The sequence below is a fragment of the Diadema antillarum genome, unplaced genomic scaffold (assembly GCF_040938485.1).
Source record: "Diadema antillarum isolate AM-2024a unplaced genomic scaffold, OU_Dant_1.0 seq00000392_RagTag, whole genome shotgun sequence".
NCBI lineage: Eukaryota > Metazoa > Echinodermata > Echinoidea > Diadematoida > Diadematidae > Diadema > Diadema antillarum.
This window is the reverse complement of record NW_027271387.1, coordinates 491,983-514,216: the sequence shown is the minus strand read 5'-3', so window position 1 is coordinate 514,216 and position 22,234 is coordinate 491,983. Positions and strand designations below refer to the sequence as shown.

Here is a 22,234-nt window from a genome sequence, read left to right as displayed (position 1 = left end):
CAAACATAGAGCTTAAGTGTGCACAGTATAAACCTCATTCACGTAGCTGCACTTTGCCCTTTTGTACACACTCTTGAAATATTTTAGAACACCACATCCTACATGACTATAGAGCAGAAGTTACTCCAGTCTTCATGTTGACCTGTTTTCAATATCCTCTCCCCCTCCCCCTTGCCCATAGAATATGGCACAGTAGATAATTTGGTTGGCTGGCAATTTTATGAAGGTGGCTAGTTATGTGAATATTGTACACCCTCCTGTGGGTATGCATAATTTAATATCAATTCACAATGGAAAAGATAATTTGTGATCTAAAAGTGTACATTAAAAAAAAAATGTACAATGTCTGTAGTAGAGATAGTTCTAAATAGACCTGTGAGAAGTTATTTATCTAATTGCTGAGCAAAATTCTACAAATCAAGCATCAGATTTTGTGCAATCCTCCGGCAAGTTTTTCTCTTCATCATGAGTAATTTTTATTATTATTATTTTTTTTTGTAAATTGATATTTTGATGTTTTAGTAAGCTGGTTTATGAGGAAAGAAAGAAGGAATGTTTTTACTGTAACATTTCAAGTTTTAGCTGATGTCTAATGCCCATGTCTGTATTGTGAATATGCAAATATTTTAGCCTTACACAGGTACTAAATTTTTTCCTCATATAAAACATTGGTGGCGTACCGGAGGTCTGAAAACATGCGTGATAAGTTTGGCTATACCAAGAATGATTACTTTGGCCTTCAGTTTTTAAAAAAGAGTTGCTGGATTTCCTAAAATAAAGTTCAGTTGCAGTTTCATCAGGAGGGAAGGAAGGGTTCTCGTCAAAATGTTCATGTCATAACACCTGCCTCTTTACCTCATTACCATTTTTTTTTTTCTTTAAAGGGGCATGTGGTTGGAAGAGATAAATGTTGGTAGGCCAGGTAAACCAGCGTGGGAGTGAGTGGGAGGGGATTCGTCAGTCTTTGATGTGTGTATGTGTGTGTGCATGCGCTTGGGCTTGTGTGCTTGTGTGTATGTATGTATGTGTGTATGTATGTGTTTTTCTGTTTGTGTGTACAGTGTGTGTGTGTGTGTGTGCTTGTGTGTGTGTGTGTGTTTGTGCATACATGTGAACAGTGTATATTCTGCAGGCAAAAATATGCCATCAGAATCGTGAGTCACGTCAATATTCCGCGGCCTAATGGCTGCTTCCTCTACTACCATGTACCAGCACTTTTCCTAAATCAGGCACTTTATATTAACACAAACCAGATTATAAAGTCCACACGTTATAATACGTATGTATCCATATAGTACAACAGGTCATTTCCTTATTCAAGGTATTTTTTTTGGGGGGGGGGGGGTGCTGAGGTACAAGATGTATGATTGTAATTTGCCCTTGTCAAGGAAGCTATGTTTTTGCCTCAATACACTTGTGTGCTATATATTTGTTAATAGCAGGTATTATCTTGCTGAGACTTGTGAACATTTTTTTTTTAAAATCCAGCTTCCTATCAGTGTACAGCGTAGTTCAGAAATTCATTCGATATGGCTGTTCTGCATACATTATATTACAATAAAAGTTTCATGGGGTGTCTACCACAACTTCAGAACATCTCACATTATATACTATTTACCAGTAGTGAAAAGAGTAGGAGGAAAAAGTGAATTATAGAGGTAAGAGGATGCATTTATATATAGATTATTTGTCAAAATTAGTCAAAATTTCAGCTGCAACAAAGATGCTGTGCAAAAAAAAAAAAGCTTTCAACTTAAAGGACAAGTTCACCTTCATAGACATGTGGGTTGAGTGAATGCAACAATATTAGTAGAACACATCAGTGAGAGTTTGAGGAAAATCGGACAATCCGTTCAAAAGTTGAAAAGACTACTATGCAGCTGTAGCTTGTGATGTCTCATGAGTACAACAATATAAAGAAAGAATAAAGGAAATTCAACATATTTCCATTTTCTCACATAACAAAAGAACACTCGACTTCCCTCTTTCAGAAGGCAGGGGGAATAATATTACCCTTAACATATGTCAGTAGCGAGTCGAAGAACTGTGCATTTTATTCAAAAAGTAAAGTTTTGTGAAATTTTCTTTTTATTTTCCTTATAGAGTTGTACGCATGTGACATCATACACTGTAGTAGTCTTCTCTTCCAGCAGTGACTGCGCAGATACTTGAAATATTCGTAACTTTCGAAGGGATTGTCCAATTTTCCTCAAACTGTCACTGATGTGTTCTACTAATATTGCTGCATTCTCTCAATCCTTATGTAAATGTATATGAAGGTGGACTTGTCCTTTAATCACGTGTACAGGTATTCATGGTGCATAATGTACTACCAGGTAGTTTTTCTGGGGCTTGCACCTACAGCATATGAGTGTGATTGAAATTGCCTGCCATCTCACACACAGGGGATGGGAATTGAATGGAAAGGAAGAAACGGTTGGCTGGTTAAGCACGTCGGTAAATACGGACTTGCTCCACGGCACACAGGCCCATGTGTGGGCACAGTGGATGCTCTGTCCCTGGGCTCATGCAAGTAGGAATGCTGTAGCAGGAACGCTTGTGGGCCTTGAGTCTCTTGCTATCATTTGTGGGCCTGCCGAGTGTCTCGTCCCCGAGGTATTGGAGTGCAGAGAAAAGCAAAACACATCAGAACATTTTTACTGCCATATATTAAATCAACAATTCAGGCTGGAAAGGCAGCAGTACCGTTACTTTACAATAATAATGAGATTCCAAGTGTATGCAAACAAAACAGAAGATACGAATCCATGTAAGAATTATCTACTCCTCATAATGTTTAATGACTCTGGTCGTTTAGATCACTATTCATAGTGAGAAACATGTTCAGAAAGAAGTGAAAGTACTATGATCACAAATATCAAAGAGGGGAAAAAACAGTACATGAGACTGCTATCATTTTATATCAGAAGAGATTGACTTTATGGTGGCTTCAACAAACAAAGTATAAATACCAGTGCATACTTGTCAATTATGATTTTACAAGCCAATATGTCATAAATTTTGCAATACAGAGTTGAAGAGATGAGAGGTACACTTGCGTGTTAGGAAAAAAAACAACAACTCCTTGCCGTGACTGGGGAAAAAAAAAGAATCCCTCATATATCATCATTTACGATTTTAACTTAGTTCTGTTGTATATGATTCAGCTGTTAACTATTGGTATTGAGTATGATAACTGTTAAATTTTGCAGGTTATAGTTAATGAGATGCTTTTGTTTCATATGTTTTGTGTCAGGCCTTGGTCCTCTGCAAGATCACGTACAATGCCCCAGCTGGAGCTGAGCCACCCCCACCTGGGGGTGGAGGAGGCGGCGGAGGAGGTGCGACCGCTGGTGGAGGGGATGCAGGGGATGGTGGAGGTGCGTTGATAGGGAGCAAACGAGGGATGCCATCCTGCATCATTTCCGTTGGTCCCCCTACTACCCCCCCCCCACAACATTTAATGCTGACATGTATTTTAATTCATATGCCATGCTCAATCATTCAAGCCGACATTTTGCTACCTTACATAGCTTGTGCGTACTTTCTGTCCCCCCCCCCCCCCCCCCCCCCCCCCCCCCCCCCGAGTGATGTTTAGCCTTCATATTTCATTTTGCCCGAATGTTCACTGTCTTGGAATAAACATTGAACGTTGATGCTTTAGTGAGCTCAAGTGCTCATATTGAAATGTTCCTGTGACTACTTCAGTGACTGAGTCAACAGATGCTCAGCAAAGGACATTGCAATTGTAGTTAAACCCACTATGGTAAATGGCAAAATAGAGTTATGTCAACCCCTTGAATTCTGTATTGTGAGAGCAAACAAAAATAAATGATACAAAGTGAATGCAACATAAAATGTTGCCCACCCAGTCAATAGAATTGACATTTTCTTTTCACTTGATATTTTACGGCAGAGTAAAACTTCACTTCATGCTTCTCTAGACTTTCAAACATATTTTGATAAGAAACAGTTCATCAAGTAAAATTGAATTGGAATTAAAAAGATCAGAAACATTTATTGGTGCTTGTAAACTAGCACATTGCACGTTGACGCTGCTACAGGTGTACTATCAGAAGCGAGCTTTATATATGTTTTTCTTTATCTGTTTAAGAAACATGGATGTGCATGAATGTATGCATGGTTCTTTTTGCCAACCATAGCGAGTGAATACCAACTGCATTAATTTCATTCCATGCATGAAGCGGCCCTAATGTAGCATGTTGCTAATATACAGCCGTAGTTCATTGGTAGATGGGACTCGTATGAATTTGTCACTCACACACAGGAGAATATATGTCAAAGGATAAGAATCAGTTGTAAATGTAAAGAGAGAGCAAATACAAGGTGTGAATGAAAATTTGAGTTAGTGTTACAAAGCAGTATTTGCATGAACACTATGGTAGTTGTAAGTCAAGGTCAAAGTTCATTCTATGTAGTTTAAAGAAGAACATTTTCTTTAAATCATAACTCAGCAAGAATTGTCCAGTGAACATGCCAGGTAAAATATTGAAAATGAAACAGTACACTGCTTGAAAGTACAGCTCCAAGGTGAAAGGTGAAAGGTTAGTATTAAAGGTTACCAAATTAATAGAATTTCATTTTTAAGCCACATATTCTATTTGGCATGTGCAATGATAATGCTTTCTTGGTGCTATACATGTAGATAGGAATAGATTGAAAAATAGTTCGTCTGTGCTGACCTAGAGTGGGTGAAAGGTCAGTCTGTGGTCACTGGTCCAGATCGATCAGTGAACTTCATTAAAATGCAAGGAAAGGTCATGTAAAATGTATGACACATTTAATGATTACATGAGAAGTGGAGTCGTGGAAGTCAACTGTGCACTCCAATTGCTCTGTGCATAATTATGTGTATAATTTATTCTATACATATATTTATAGCTGCAGGTAAAACACTTAAAGAAGCTGTTAAATTGAAGTATTTTTTAATGTTCTAGAAGTGAGATAGTAAACTTGGATTGATAGCAAAGTTGAGTGTCATTTAATTGGACATTAAAGTGTCACAACTTCATTATACTGTGAAGAAATCCGCCCACCCCCAACTCACACACATGTGATACTACCAGCACAGTTCATACTGGTCTGCTTTGAGTTGAATATAGAAATTGGGTCATTGCACGGCAGTCTTAAGGTGGTGTTACACCCATGAAATCTCTGAAACCATACCCTCTAAATCTATGAAAAGGGTAACAGAAGACCGAACAAAGAAATGGGATAGCTTGCAATAAAAGTTACATCATTGTGTTCAATCAGTTGTGTTGTGATACCCTTGTGAACGAACCTGACAAGTTTGCTGTTAAAGGGGATGGCTAGTACAAAAATTTGTAACTGATCAGTGGGAATCAGTGGGAATGCCGGGAGGATGATCGTTCCAATTCTGGTGGGATTTATTTAAGAGTGCATTATATATCTGTTGTGTGAAAATTATTTGCTTCAGAAATGGTCTCATCTATTCAAGTAATGTGCAGTTTAATGTTTCCAGGTTAGCATGCCTGTACAGTGATGGGGCGATTAAACTGTACATTACTAGGATATGAGACAATTTTGAAGCAAATAATTTTCACACAACAATAGATATAAAATGTACTCTTAAATGAATCCCACAAGGATTAGAACAATCATCCCCCAGCATTCCCAGTGATTCCCACTGATCAGTTTACCAGCCATCCCCTTTAAAGTACATGCAGATTTAATTGGGAAATAGTTTACACGTATACCACTGTCAAATTGTATTATTTGAATGTGAATTGCTGTTTTACAAATAAACTCAACAAAAAGTAACTGGGCAAACCAAAGAACAGACAGATGGATACAACTGTAGGTTTAATAACAAACTCATACGGTATCTAATTCCCACTTCCATTGCTCTTATTTGCATGATTTGTGTTTGCATGTGTGTGTGTTGGGGGGGGGGGGGGGAGAAGTCTTTCAAGCAGAAAGTGACTTCACTCCTGTGTGGAATAGTTCAGCTCACAAACAAGCAAAACCAGTTCATGCGTAACATGATATCAACCAAGCCTCCAATTCTGAATGACCTCGATAGCATGCCTTTTATCATGCAGTATTTTTGTTTGTTTGTTTGTTTTTATCAACTTTCACTGATGTGTTCTGCTAATATTGCTGCATTCTGGTAGTCCTTATGTGTATGAAGGTGAACTTGCCCTTTTAAACTGTCCTAAAAAATTCCCTGGTAACTCTGGAAATTCTAGTCAGAATATTAGCCCCCTGCCTCATTATTTTGACATGTATGCCTCCAGCAGTAGGTTAGTATGTTTCTGCTCAAATTGTTGCAGGAGATGAAGATGGTGATGAAGAAGGAGGCGATGATGGTGGTGGCGGTGGCGGTGGTGATGGCGGCGATGACGATGGAGACGAAGATGGACCACCGGGCGGTGGAGGAGGAGGAGGAGGAGGCATCGGAGGTCTCAAGTGAGTGGTCATCTTCATCCTAGCAATATGACAGTATGCCAATATAATGATAAAGAATATGAGGATGATAATGATTGTGCTGATGATATTGATGATGGTGATGGTGATGGTGATGGTGATGGTGATGGTGATGGTGATGGTGATGGTGATGGTGATGGTGATGGTGATGGTGATGGTGATGGTGCTGGTGGTGATGATAATGGTAGTGGTGGTGATGATGATAATGGTGGTGGTAGTGATGATGGTGATGACGATAGTGATGATAGTGATGATGATGATGGTGATGATAGTGATCAAAACAAAAAGGGTTGATAATGATGATGATAATGATCAGCATAATTCCACTGATAATGGTAATGTTGTCTTATTTATCCGTAGTTGCCATTTTACTGCTGATATTCTATCTTTTGCACAACATCATCTTGACCTTTTAACTCTATAATTGTCATCTTGCATAAAACACCTCAATCAATCACCCAACCAACCAAATGAGGAAGTGAAACTCCTGTCAAGATGCAGGTACACTGTACCTTGTATAGACCTGTTGAGGACGGACTCATTTTGCTACAATATACATTTCCCATAGACACCTGCCCAAGTATGCTCGGACTTGTCAGTGGGTTAAGAATATGAAAGCACTGTGAAAGGCATTATTTACCATTTGCAGGTGAAACATAACCCAGCTTTAGTGCTTCAGAATAGTTCTGAAAAGTGAGTTTATGATAAAAACAACCAATGTCAAGTATAATCAGTGTTCAAATAATAAGTATTGTTGAATACACAAAATGTGAACAATACTTTAATATCGCTTCTAGAATAAACCATCTACAGTTATGGTTTATGGAGAAAAATAGTAATATCTCCTTATGTTTTCGGCATTGTTGCGAGATTTTTTATATAGTAGGATGTTTTGTGATACAACTGACCAACAAATATGCATCAGTCTCAAGCATTTTTTAAATCACTGCTCCCAGTGGTAAACAGTACCTTTAATGGCTTTCAGCCAAAACTCTCATCTGACAGTCAGGTCAGTTTCCCAGTTTCATATTTCGAGAACATAGAAATGAAGTAATGTTTCCGCTTCTGAAGATTGTTTGACTTACCAGTAATATACAACACATATATGCAGCTCATAAATCCCAGTTCATCTGTAATCAGGAGTGAAGTTGATTGTATTGTCCTACTGAAAACTACTCCTGAGTATACTCGGGCAGGTGTCTATGGGAAATGCTTGTTATGTAGTGTAGAAAAATCAGCTTGTCCTTTTTTGGGTTGAAAAAGAAATCATTTGTGAGGGTAGCAGGAAATAATGTTCTTGTTGCTTTGCTTATGTGAAAATCATGATATTTCACCAGGGCAGTTGGGATTAAATGTATGGACTCGACTTCCCTGGAGGCAAGCAGATATTAAAGCTTGTAAACAGTGTCTTCTTTTTCTTTGTGTGCGATGATCTCTCAAAACATTTTCTGAAATGTAATGAAAAAAAAAACCACTTTGCATCTGAGAAGCATAAGCCACACCAATGCTTCTCTGTCATAAAGAAAATGTAGTGGTAAATGGGGGCATGGTTGTGCAGAGCTACCAAGTCTCCCTGATATTGCAGAAGTCTCCCTGAAAATATCAAAATCTGTTCATGCCTGAATATTAAAGAGAATATTAACATCTCCCTGATTTGGGAATTATTTTTGCCCATTGAAATGCGTAGTAACACACAGATATCTCCCTGACTGCTGTGTGGAATCTCCCTGATTGTGATGTGTGAATGTTGACTGACATGGGTTGTGCAATCTGTGGTTTCCTTCCACGTTTACAAACCGGGTGCAAAATCAAATGCTGGTTACGATGTGCAAAAGTGTAGCTGAATGATTGGTTCACTCCACCCTTGTTGTAGAAAGTTGTTCAGTTTGTCTGCAATACGAAGTGTGAGATCATGCATGAATGGTGCTCACAAGAAAGTGTCACTTTTGGATGGTTGTGTGTGCCTTCATATGTGACCGTGCACCTCAAAACGAACATAAAGTCGCACACACTGATTTTGCGTGAGGACTGAAAATAAGTGAAATGGGTCAACCTAACCGAACTTGACTTTTTCATATTTTCTGAAAGAGCAGGTCTTCTTTTACATTATGCTAAAATTTGGTATCATAAAACGGGCAGAAAAGTGTGTTTTTTAGCAGTTTATCTCCAACATTTTTGGTAGAATAGTGTGATTAGGTGTGTCTTTAGAATCCCTTTTTCATTTCTGAAAAACCTTGTCCACACTCTTCACTTTCAACTCTTTTAACTTTTGAAAGGATAGGGCTACTGCTTTGAAAGTAGGCATTAATTATGGACAGAATGTGTTAATGAGGCATGCTTAATTTCATTTTAATCTGATAATTCCTTCATTGTTGTTACTCTGGTGGTTTACTTCCTGGTTTTTGTCCCATTCAGCGCACAGCCAGCACGGTTTGGTAAAGATTAAGCGCTTGAATAGACACTGTACTTCAGAGCCTCTTTTCTCAGTTCACACTTTTCCTGAGTTTGTGCTTTCTTTCCAATATTTAGATAGGTAAGGAGAGTCCATTTGATTAGAGTTATACATCATTTTAAAGCTTAAAGTCTGCTCTTTCAGAATATGGTCTTAACTAAAAATTCATGTCTGGCGACTTTTTGTTTGTTTTGAAGTGCAGGGTCACATATAGGAAAAAGCAAACAAACAACCATCCAACAAAATGTGTGGGTGAAACTTGTGCATATGGACCGAATAGGAGCACTAGTATAAACCAGTATTAATGCATATTTATATAGTTTTCTCAGTCCACTTTTTGTGGTCTGTACAAGTCTTAGGTACAAAAGAATTTAAGTCTGTGGAATTTGTGTTTTTTAGGCCAGTAGGTCATCAATAAACAAAAAACAAAACAAACAAAAACAAAACAAAACAGTAAAAAGCCAGGGAGATAATCCTTTTAACATGTAATAAAAGACAAAAAAACAGGTTGTTTTCCTTTTTTTTAAGGGTAATTTCAATGTAACAATTCACATTCTCAAAAGTGGACATTGCAATTTCCCCTTCTACCTAAATACATTTCCCAACAGTATTCGCTTGGAAAAGCTAGGAACATGAAACCCCTCGAGACTTTTCTGAATATCGTCGCTGGGGTGACAAGACCTCGTATCTCAAAAATGTCAAAAAAAAAATTTTTTAGCTTAATGGTCAACTAATAGGTCAAGTGATGTCTTGGCCAAATCCCAACTGTCTTACTCCAAAAATGAAGCCACCATGACATGTCAAAGGAAAGGCTTTCCCATTCACTACAGTGCTTTGGCCGCCATGTTTTTTTGCTCTCCTGAACATTTGACATTTTTGAGATACGAGGTCTTGTCACCCCAGCGACGATATGCATGTCAAAGAAGTAATATAATAAATGAACGAAAGGGGACACTATCATACACCTGCTTTTAATAGGGGGAGGCAGTCAAGTGAACAAAGAGCAATGAAGTGAAGCTACACGGAGTTTGAACAGAATTTGTTCAGTAATGATAAGACTTTGACTGCTTGGCTGAGAAAGGCAGGGTTATATTACCAGCATGCTTTATGGATACATGTGTGAGCAAGAATTAAAAGCATCCGGTTGTAGACTTCTGATATGTTAAACCACTTAAGTCGTCAGTGCTATTTGATATTTTCATGCATATTACATTTTTTTTTTTTTTTGTTGATCATCGGAATTGGAACACTTCTCTTTGTATTTCTTTTTTTTTCTGGAGCTGTTAACTCTTTATGTGCCACGTTCGCACGTCCAACTCAGTCGACGGCGTGCCAACTTCGCATATTCTGCTCAACAAACAAAGCCGCCAAAACCAATCGATAAATTGCTAATCACTGCTAATCCCGCGGCACAATTAAAGCGTTTCTCGTGCTTTTGTTCCTCTCATATACGGCTTGCATTCTATGTGGTGATTGACTATCAAGCGGTGTTCCCAACTAGATTTGCTCGTACATTCTAAGTTTCTGTCACGGTTTTATGTGCAAAAGTCATGCCTTTACAGTAATGTAGCAACTGGTCATTCAAAAGAAAAATTGAAAATAGATTCGTCATACAATTTATATCGAAACAAAGCTTGGCATTCCTCTTTAACTTTGCCTGCTATTATGCCCATCGTAACAGAAATTTGTAGAAGTTATACAAATTGGAAAAACATAATTCTTTCTCAAAGCATGACTACATATTGTACCTTCCTGTCTCAGAGTAACGTGGCACACAGGGGGTCTCCACCATGGCACATAAAGAGTTACTAAAGGCTTCAAGAAAGGGAAAATAGACTTATTTGTGAATAAAACATTGATATTTTTTTTTGTATGTCAGCCATAATGGGGGTGGGCTTTCAAAATATAAAATAAAGGTGATTCAGTATGTTATGCCATGAGTCCAGAGCATTGGTACAAACTGTACATATGTATGTCAGTTCATGTAATTCAATCCTATTAGACATACTAAAGCCTCCCAGTTATGGCTGAAAGAGACAGTAATATAAAAAGCAACATTCAACCTAAACAGTTCTATACTGAACAGGTTTTATGTTTGATTATATATGAAGTAGAAAACTATTGAGTGGTAGATCCAGATTCTAAATTCAGCACCCCCTGGAACATTTGAGTCCTGTGTCAAATCTGGGGAACTTTGAGCTTGTGATAGGGAATGGGTTGAAAAACTGTTCTGCTCTCAATATCTCGGAACCGGTAGGCGCAAGAAGAAGAGCCGCTCCAAACTCTCCAAGAAGCCCCAGGACTTCCAAGTCCGCATCAAGATCTGGGAGGCGCGGCAGCTGGCTGGTGGCAACATCCACCCTGTGTGCAAGGTGACCGTCTCCAACCAGACCAAGATGACCAGGGTGAAGAAGTCCACCAATCGGCCGTACTGGGACGAGGTAAAGTACCCCATCCCACTCTCGTTTTCTTTTGGTTTGCTTTTTTTTTCTTTTTTTCTTTTTTGCATTTGATTATAGTAGTTGTTTTCATGATGTATGTAAATCGCAACCTAGTGAAAGTAAGATACTTCATCTCAATATGCACTACATATATATTTTTCTATGTACGGTATCTTTTTATCCTGAAGGACTTTCATGTTGTGAAATTTTCTTATTTCCTAGAATTTCAAAAGATGGCCTTTGCATGAAGGTGCAGTGTGTGCATTGGTGATCGACTTATGCATTCATGACTACGTGTTTGAAAGCTGGCTGGCTGAATAGGTCAATGGATAGATGGATAAATCAATAGATAGATAGATGGCTGGATAGATTGATGGATGGATGGATGAATGGATGGGTGGATGGATGGATAGATAGATAGATGGATGGATGGATGGATGGATGGATGGATGGATAGATGGATGGATGGATGGATGGATGGATGGATGAATGGATGGGTGGATGGATGGATAGATAGATGGATGGATGGATGGATGGATGGATGGATTGATGGATGGATGGATAGATGGATGGGTGGATGGATGGATGGATGGGTGGATGGATGGATGGGTGGATGAATGGATGGGTGGATGGATGGATGGATGGATGGATGGATGGATGGATGGATAGATGGATGGATGGATGGATGGATGGATGGATGGATGGATGGGTGGATGGATGGATGGGTGGATGGATGGGTGGATGGATGGATGGATAGATGGATGGATGGATGGATGGATGGATGGATGGATAGATGGGTGGGTGGATGGATGGGTGGATGGATGGGTGGATGGATAGATAGATGGATGGGTGGATGGATGGGTGGATGGATAGATGGATGGGCGTATTAATTTTTCATCAACAGGGGTGTATATTCCGGAAATGCGTGATTGAGAAATGACGCACTGACAAAATCATATTCTATCCAAAGTCCCCAAGGGAGAAAAAGAGAAGAAAATAAGTTGAACAAGTCTGAACAGATGTATCTTTTGTATAGAAAAGTTCTTTTTTCTGTGTCAAAGTGTTGGCACTAATGGCAGTGAAATTGTGACAAAGTTCAGTTAAGGTCATGACATATGATTAATTGTATACTATTGTATTTCCTCTTACAGTTATTGAAATATTTCTTAAGTTTATAGTATTTCTACCTGCGTTTGTAAATTACATTAGTTTTGATGACATCTAGCATACAGTATATTCTTATCATGTAATATTAAGTGTGGCAAAGAGTTTGCAAGTGTATGTTATGTGTGTATGCCCTGATGGGACAGTTTGTCTCAGCCCTTTATTTATTCTCCTGCTGCTTGGAGTATCATTTGTTTTAATTGAGATGGTGGGATTTTAATTAAGGGTTAATGACGGCCCCTTCTGCTCCATTTCAAGAGAATGAAATAGGGCGTGACGACCATCACTGAAGCGGGAATGACCTTGGCTGTCGTACACTCTCATTTATGTTTCAACGCCCGTTCAAATCGTGCCATCCAGATAGAAACGGAGAGAGTACATGTATGTGGTGTTGTGAATGAAAGAGATGCTCTGTCAAAGGTGCCATCTTAATACAAGTGTAAATGCAGTGCCCTATACAAGTTTTTTTTTGTTGAAGGTTGCTTTATGATATTCAGAGGTTGCAGTGTCCAGTGCCGGAATGAGTGAAAACTTTTACATCTGTGACCAAAGTTGATTGTGAATACACTCACTGAAGGGAAATATAAAGTGATACAAAAATTGAAGATTTTCTGTCAAGAAAGAATGCTTATAAATGTTTAAAATGATAACAACATATGTTGAGCTGTGTCACCACCAGTGATTTTACATGTCTTGAGCAGTGATTATTTTCATACTGTGAACATTGAAAATTTTGTGCAATTATTGTTGTTGTTGTTGTTGTTATTATTGTTTTTTCTTTTGTGAACTAAGGAAATGTTTTAGCTGGGAAATTATCTTGCATAGTACAAGTATTTATTGGAATCAATTATAGTTTTAAATAGTGATGTGTAGTTGCAGACTGCATCGCTCTTTTGTGAACTCTGGAAATGTTTCAGCTAGGAAATTTTCTTGTGAATTTGTTCTCGGGTCCTATCATTTCAATTTCGTCTCCATCAGCAGACAGCCGCAGGATCAATCTTAATGTTTTTGTTCTGTGAAGGTGGGGGTAATTCATCAAAGTAAGCTAATTTAGTTTTAAACTGAGGCTCAATGTAGGTCACTTTACACCTTTGGACATGTCCAGCGAACTACTTCCGATGAACGGGAACTAAGTTGGATTTGGGTCGTCTAGGGAGTATGGAATAAAACTGAAGATTGTATCGTGTGCAGTGAATTGTGATTCAGTAGTTCATTTAATATTAAAGAGGAGAGTCCCTGGGGCTTTACAAGACACTGCAGTTCACGGCTTGATGGATTTCTGGTCTGGTTCTCTGGATTTCTGTCTTCAATCCTGTCCAGAGTTGTTCCTCTCTGGGTATATTAGTTTACACTTGTGGAGAAGATTTATTATCATTTTTCTTTTTAATATATTTCATTTTTGATGCATGCCACTTGTGCTGCCGTGGTTAGCAATATTGGGAATTTGTCATATCATTCGTCATCTGTGAACCAGGACATTTCCAAGTGAGCAGTTCTGCGATGTACTGTTTTGTTTTATGCTGCTTTGATGCAAAGAAAGCGGTTATCAAGTGTGTGTATAGAATTCAAAGCATGTATGCTAGAGTCACACATGGCCAGATTTCGTACCGGGTCCATAAGGAATTAAAACCGCATTGACTCGGTTCGAGCCGTAGAGACCCGCATTGACCCGCATCGTAACCCGTGTCAATTCCTGATGGATTCCGGGGGCCACGATACATCGGTGAAAATGTTTTGGTCATGTTCAAAATTTTCTCATGGATTTCAATTCCGTATTGATATCCGAATTCACCCGGTTCAAACTGCATTGACTTGCATCGACCCGCTGCAACCCGCAGCTTAAAACCGTATGGACCCTTGCCGTATAACGTATTGCCTTCATGCAACGGATGATGACAAGGTTTACATCCGGGTCGGTACAGGTCGAAGCGGGTTGACAAGGGTCGATACAGGGGTCGAAAAGGATTCAGTTAAGGATTTAAAGCGGATTTTTATACGGTTCGATACGGGTCAATACGGGTCTCTACGGCTCGAACCGGGTCGATCCTTATGGACCCAGTTCGAAATCCGGCCGTGTGTGACTGTAGCATGTTGTACTACCCTCCATTCCGGGACTAATCCGGCTCATTTTCAACCAGATCAAATCCGTTTTGTGACCCGGCTGTGTGTGACTCTAGCAATAGTGTGAGAAATTCATCCAGAAATGTAGTGTTGAAAAGTATCGACACCCCCGTTTTATCACATGAGAAACAGTATCAATGTATCTTCATTGACTCTTTGTGACTTTACCCCCCTCCCCTCCCCTGCCCCCCCCCCCCATCCATTTTGATTCGCAGATTCAATTGTAAAGTATAATTTACTTTATTTGTTAAGTTGAAATTTTATGAATGAGTTTCTGCTTGAATTGTACTTCAGACAAAATGATGTGTGGCATTGTATTAGTAAGATATAACGTGTGATTTTGTTCTTCTTTTTTTTTCTCCAGGTGTTTTTCTACAACTTCCACATGAGCCCTGCAGAGCTTTTTGATGAGGTTGTCAACTTTCAGGTGAGTTCAGCCCTGATTAATGCTGTATTTGCCATGTTTCGCTCAGCTTTATATCCATTGCTCAACAAGAATTAGGATTAGCTCTCTTAAATTTTCATACTGATTTATTTGTTTAGTTTTATTTTATCAAGGGTAGTCTTATAAGTAATTAAGACCTCTTTCCTTGAAGGTCTTGTTTTAAAGTATGCTTTTAACTATTAAACATGAATGTGTTCGTTGTAGCCATCCTTGTGTAAGCCCAGTTATGTTTCTTTAGACTGTTTTGTTGTTAAATCTGTTGGTTTGTCGAACTTGAAATGTGGCCAAGTCTGGAAGGATTAAACTGAATTTCGGTAGACTAATTTTGCTAATTCTGACTGAGTTTGTAGGAATGTCAAGAGATATTTGCAGGATTTGAGCCACTGAGTATTACCTTCTGATAGCAAATATGAATCTTTGCATTAGATTCTATTTGCATGTTGCGTACTTATTTGAACTAACCACTATACTGTCGTGTAACTGAACGTCGTCATGTTTTATTAGAAAATAGGGATCCCATTTCAGTGCATTTGATTGCCGTATTGCTTATGTTAACTCCCATGTGCTCTATTAAAAAGCTGATGGCAGTTTCACAGTGCTTGTCACTCAGAATTTGTGTGCAGTGGGTAGTTAAATATGGAATCCTTGCTGGTCTACGATTGTATCAATGTCTCTAGAAGCTCAAAGTGCAAATGCTCTACAGGAAAATGCATGATGGAAATCTCAACAAAAATTGTCCAATGAATGATCCATAGTTAATAGTCGTCATCTTCATGATGCGTTATTTAGGTCTTTGCTTATCAGTCAAAACTGAGAGTGTACATGTATGTGAACATAGATATACCGTTAATAGCCTTCCTTTTATTTGCTCGAATAGATTTACATGACCTTGCTATTAAAGAGTGAAGGACATGTCCAGTCCAATAGTAGCACTACTGGAAACATATGAAGACTGACTTTTTGATCAAATGGTTTGTGCTGTTTAAAGGGAAACTCCACCTGATATTCCAGTTGACTTTGATGACAGGTGTAGAATTGAAGAAATAGAATAGTGACTGTTTCACAGTGATTGGACAAGAAGAGGGAAACTTTCAGATTTTCTCACAGTTTTACAACACAAGGGTATCAATTAAAATGAGGGGATAATGTTATGACCTCATTGCATGCGTAAGATTGATATAAGATAAAGTTCGGCCAATACTGTAGTGACTCTAAAACTGCTTCCTCATTAGGAAAAAAAGAAAGAAAGAAAAGAATTGCCATCAAAGGCCAGCAGTTACAGGCATTTTGTACTGCCGTAACATCATTAGCTGTATATTAGATTTACAGTATACATGGTTGTATGTAATTTGTCAGTATATTTACTATTTCTTAAAAACATGCCAAATTATGAAGTTTTAATCAATTTTTTAAATCTATTTCAATAAAAGTCAATTTACTGTACTAATTAGATTGAATTGATTGTATACATGAAAGCCAACTTCAATATGAAGAGGATTCTTACTTTATGATGCAATATAGCCATGATTTATGAACTTTTTGAGAAATATTCATGGGAAATCTGTCAGACCATCATGAAAATAATATGACAACTCATTCTTAGGAAGCAGGTTGCTTTGCAAGCCTTAATTTTTGTGTGTAAACAAAGGGCATACTATAGGCTCCTCACAAAAATTATGTGTATTATTATAAACATTCATGGGCAAATACACAGGATATGGGGAAAATCTTTGTCTGTTATTTCAACTTTTTTAAAGTTCAGTGGCGGCTGCATCACAAAGCAAGGTAATTTTGTAGATAATTTGGCATCAGTGGATATGAGTGTAGAAGAATTATCTTGTACAGTTCATACTGCAAAAGGCAATTTGACTGAAACAAGTGAGTCATGCTTGAGTCTGTGGAATTATGGGTAATGGTAGACAATATGTGGTCTTGGATCATTTGGTTAATAGATTTCGGAGCTTGCTGGAGTTTGATTTGATAGCTGGAAAGTCCTGTTTTCTGGGATTTTTGTAGGGCAGAGGGCCAAAGTTTGTACATGAACCAAGGACCCTGGTTATTATAAAACGAGAAGCAGGAAATAGGCAGATCAGTGGCACTGTCAGGATGTCCTGGTCTGCTCCTGTATTTGACTATTTTACCAAAAGTTATGAAAATTATGTGGCCTCATTTTTCCCTTCCTGAGAGATTACCTTATATTTGTGGTTTAGCAGTCATGCTACATACAAACAATTGAGTAATAAAGATTGGGATGACACCCCCACCACCACCACCACCACCCCATACAAGTGATACATGTATGAGAAAATTTTTAGCTTTCGTATAGTGTGATCTGATTATATCTTCATTCTTAGAAAAAATGGGGGGGGGGATAAGATGCTGTTTATTGCACCCTTCTTGATTCTAAGTTCAGTTCAGAATGGAAAGAAAGAGCTGAAATTTTGTCACATCACGCAAGAAAGAAATAAAGGAGAGTGTTATGCTCTCAGTCAGATCACATCATTTGAAAGATTCTGTTCAGATTGAGATGGTATTTGTACCTGGCAGTTTTGATAATTTATGCTGGTCAGTCATACAATTTTTACAGTGTTGCAGTATAGGAGACAAGCAATACAGCCTGCATTGAACATTCTTTTACAATAGATAACAAATATGATAGCTCTGGCAGACATTTGAAGGTTCCTGGTGTGTGTGTGTGTCTGTTGTGTTTGTGTAGTAGCTACCGAGAAATTGCTGAAGACATTTTGTATCTTCTTTTATTAAGTAGTGTGGAATGAAGACAAACTTTTAAATATCATTTTGGATTCGATCTCAGCTCACAGAGGGAAAAAGTCCAAAGTACAAAATACTCATGCTTGACTTGTTAGAAAATGACCACTTTTAAGATGTCTTATAGACTTGTAAGGTCAAAGAATTGACAATTGATATAATGAGACAATCATGTTGACCTAGGAGTGAGAGTATTCATTATACAAAGCAACTTCATTTCCTCTTTTTTGTCAGGTCTTCAACTCACGCCAGCTGCGTAGCGATGCCCTGATCGGAGACTTCAAGATGGACGTTGGCACCATCTACGAGGAAGATGACCACAGCATCAGCAACAAGTGGCTGCTGCTGTCCAATGCGGACGACGCCAACGCTGGCTCCAAGGGCTACCTGCTGGTCAGCATGGGTGTCCTGGGGACAGGGGACGAGGCACCGGTAAGCACAAACCCGTTCCCTCTGTGCCTTTCCAGGGTACACTGATCCATTCTTTATCACCCATCAAGTCTTCGGGTAATCTCCCTGAAGAAATTATCTTCTTATATTTATCAAATTGGCAACTCTGAATTACTGTATACGCCAAATATTTCGCGAGGTTTTTATTCTCGCAAATTTCGCGAGTTGGGTGCTATTCAATAAATTAAAGACACGTGAAAATATTGACTCTGATCCCGATGTGAATGTTATGTACCCCATGTACATTTCTTCGTTCAGTACAGGACTTCACGATCACGAATTTAACCACTCGCGAAATCATCGGGAATTCCCGATTCGCGAAAATTTAGACTCTCGAAATATATGGCGTATACAGTATGTTGTGTTTATCTTGTATTTGAGAAAGACAAGATGGAACTTGTTAGATTCATTAGATCTACACAAAATCACCAAAAGACATCAAAATTTGCCAGTTTGAAACAAACATTCATTCCAGTCTCCTCAATCTTCTATAGTTATCAGTCACAGATTTAATGATTCTGCAGTTAAAGTATACTTGTAACAGCATAAGACCAAAAACAGGGATTGGTTCTACCATAAGAATTACTGGCAATGAATGATAATTATGATAATGAGACAGTTTCAAACCACAAAAATGTAATTTGTTGTAGTTGACAGAGTTAAGGTCATATTTTTTTCAGATCTTGTGGGGGCTAGGGAAGTTGCATGAATTCAATGTTTGAAGGCAAAATCAAGAAAAAATGCTTGCACTTACAACCCTTGTGTATTCAGTCAGGCCTGTCTGTAAGGGAAGAACGTGTTGTGTGTTTCAGAAATTCAGTCACAATTCAAGACAGACCCAGAAAGTTTCTGCTGTTGCAGTTTATCAGATATGATGTGAAGTGGAGTTGAGAGGAGAGGACTATAGTGGATGGGATTCAAATATGTTCAACTCAAGTCTGTGGGCCTTGGAAGGAAAAGTTGTGAAGTTTACACATTAATCACACTTTAATAGAGCTTCTTCTGCACCTCTTTGGGAAATTAACAGAATTGTGTGTCTGTATGGGCAAGTCGTCCAATTATTGTCTTATTTACAAGCCTTGTCACAACCTTTAGTCCTGAAGGCATGAAAATCCATAATTTGTAGAAATGAGAATAATCATAGATAATACAAATTTGCCAGTGTACATCTTGAAAATTGGGTAAGCAGTCTGTTGATGTACTTAGTTTGAACAATTTGAAATCATAGACCATTCACATTAATATATGCTTTGCATGTATTTTTCCGCCTTGACACTACCAGATGTTCTATTAATCGCACAAGCAAATTGTTATGTGTTCATGAGGGAAGTGTGCTTTGAAGTGTGGGGCAAGAGTCACTTTGATGCCCGCAATGTTTATACCATGTTTCCTGTGTGAAATTACGCAGCTTCCCGCTCCTTGACACACTTATCCAGTCCGCTATCTGGGATCCCACGTAACCTCCCCACCCCCTCCCCCTTCCTTCACCCTTGGTTTCAAGCACATGTATCCCCCTGCTGAAAGGCTCCATTTTGCTCGCTAACTTTTAGGGAGATTGGTTCAGTCAGGAGTGTGGCATACTGTGCAGCACAGTCTCTGGTTATACATATGCTCCTTTGTTTTCTTGTGTAACATTACACTTTGTAGCATGTTTGCTGATGAGACCAATTTCCCCAACATTGTTTTGATTTTTCCCCAGCAACGTGCAAATTACGACTCATCTTGAATGACTCTTGCACAGTTGTCATACCCTTTGTCCATTTAAATCACTAAAACAGGTATTAAACTCAGTTGTGTTGTAGTTGTGGTGACATAGAATAAAGATTAATGCTTGCACATGAGAAATGGCCTTCTTTTTCTTTCAAGTCCAGTCAATGAGGCACATACAGTCAAATTAAAAGAGTACTTTCATTGATATCTGTTTAATAATGAGACTTTGTTTTTATTTTTGGGGCTTTTTCGATCAGTAAACTTGTGGTAATGATTGAATAGCACTCATAGAAGCCAGCTATGACCTTTTGAAAGTCACCGTTTTATGACTTGCTATGTTTTGTGGTAACCATCATCACTCAAAACTGCATGTTTTGAAACCAGTGCAGGAAAGCTGTAGATTATGTTTCAGTGAGAGTGCAGACGTATACCTTGAACCAACACTGATTGAGTGTATGTATTGCCTGAAACTACAAAGTGTCATATGGTGCATTCAGGATGCGATGTGTCTATGTAAAAGATATTAGAGGGAAGTGGTTATGTCGGTATCATATTCCACTTGACGTCTGTACTTCGTCAGATTTTCACCGCTCAAGGATGTCTAAACAAAACCTGTTTGGAAAAGTAATTTTAAAGGACAAATGAATTAAAGGATATGTGTGTGTTTGTTGCCCCTTCCCCCCCCCCCCCCCCTTTGTGGCATCTGACACTGTCAACTATCCAAGAAAATCAATGAGATGTCTTCAACCGTTGTTAGTGTAGTCAAATGAATTCATGCTTTTGATTCCTCATCCCATAGTCCACATCGCTCACCAACTTTCATAAGTACTGTAAAACATGATATATTCTATATTAGCGGCATGAAATTTTCGCGAATTGGAGCCGACGACCTTTTTCGCGGAATGAAATTTTCACGAATTGCCACTGGCATTCGATGCATATAGTGTAGACAAGAATTTTCGCGTGCATTTTAATTTCGTGCATCTTGGCGCTCGCAAAATTCGCGAAATTAAAATACATGTGAACATTCCTCGTTTTACAGTATCTATTTCACTTCTCTCTTTCAGGTGTATCTCCTGTATTTCCTTCCTTTAACTTTGCATCCTCCTGCCTCCTTTCTGTTTCATCTTCCTCCTCCCAACGATTTCCAATCCCTTTACCTGATTTTCACTCTACAATGTATCTTCCTTGTGACAACTCTTTATGTCCCCTATTCTCCCATCTCGACTTATTCCACTTCAACTTTACCAGCTCACCGCTGCCCATCAATCGTCGCTATTTGCCTTTCGTACACTCCCGTTGTCGCTTCCCTCTACTCTCCTCTTTCCAGGCTCTCCTTTCGCCAAGCAATAATCCCTGCAAGGGCTACGTACACATGTTGTTACCACTAACCTCTCTTTCTCATTTACTTCACCATGTGAACCTTCAAAGAACACAGGATTATAATAGTGCTTGCTGAACAAAAAGTTTTCCTAGGGACAATTAAAGAGCATTATGAAGGGTGATTGATTGTGATAAATTTGATAATTTCAGAGATATCTGTTGACTCACAAAATTCACAAATATCAAAGCTCTGCATGACATGCCACACATACAGTAATTGATTTGCCAGGCCATTGGAGAAGAACGGACCTTGAGAAAAATAGTAACCATAAGAACAGCAGGTAGTCATGAAGGTGACTTCCACAATAATCATATCTATGGGAGTTTGATACATGAGTGAAAAAATGGAGGTAATCATTAATAAAGAAAAAACGGCGGCGTCAGCTCTTCTGTAATTCACAGGATGTGTCTCATGTTACAGATCAAGGACTTCATTTATTGGTGCACTCTTTTGTAAGCAGTGTGATGTGTTGAAAAGTTGTACAATGTTAGTCATTGTTTGCATTGAATAAATATCAATGTTTTTTGCTCTACAGGTCTTCAAGAAAGCTGATGAAAACAATGACATTGAAACGTAAGTATATGTGTAATGTTTTGCTTCTGTATTCCACCTTGATACTTAATCTCAACTTTACTGCAAAGGTCATAGATGAGTTCAAATATGATTGCCATCAAATTTTATGACTTTGATATGCTTCCATAATTTTTTTTTTGTGTGTGGGTAATGCATAGAGCTTTAAAGGGGAATCCCGGGCCAGTTTAATTATAAGTTAGTCTGATAAGTAAGAGTAAAATCTTTCAAGCACAACAGTGAAAATTTGATCAAAATGA

General features: G+C 38.5%; 1 protein-coding gene across 1 annotated transcript in view; it reads left to right on the top strand.

The window, feature by feature from the left end:
• LOC139731998 (myoferlin-like) overlaps positions 1-22,234 on the top strand; it is a 200,052-nt gene that overhangs the window by 31,422 nt on the left and 146,396 nt on the right. Inside the window, exons 5-10 of the mRNA XM_071642871.1 lie at positions 3,257-3,380; positions 6,315-6,450; positions 11,178-11,361; positions 15,011-15,073; positions 18,095-18,292; positions 21,940-21,977. Of these exons, the coding sequence (XP_071498972.1) occupies positions 3,257-3,380; positions 6,315-6,450; positions 11,178-11,361; positions 15,011-15,073; positions 18,095-18,292; positions 21,940-21,977 (743 nt within the window). The remainder of the gene's footprint in view (positions 1-3,256; positions 3,381-6,314; positions 6,451-11,177; positions 11,362-15,010; positions 15,074-18,094; positions 18,293-21,939; positions 21,978-22,234) is intronic.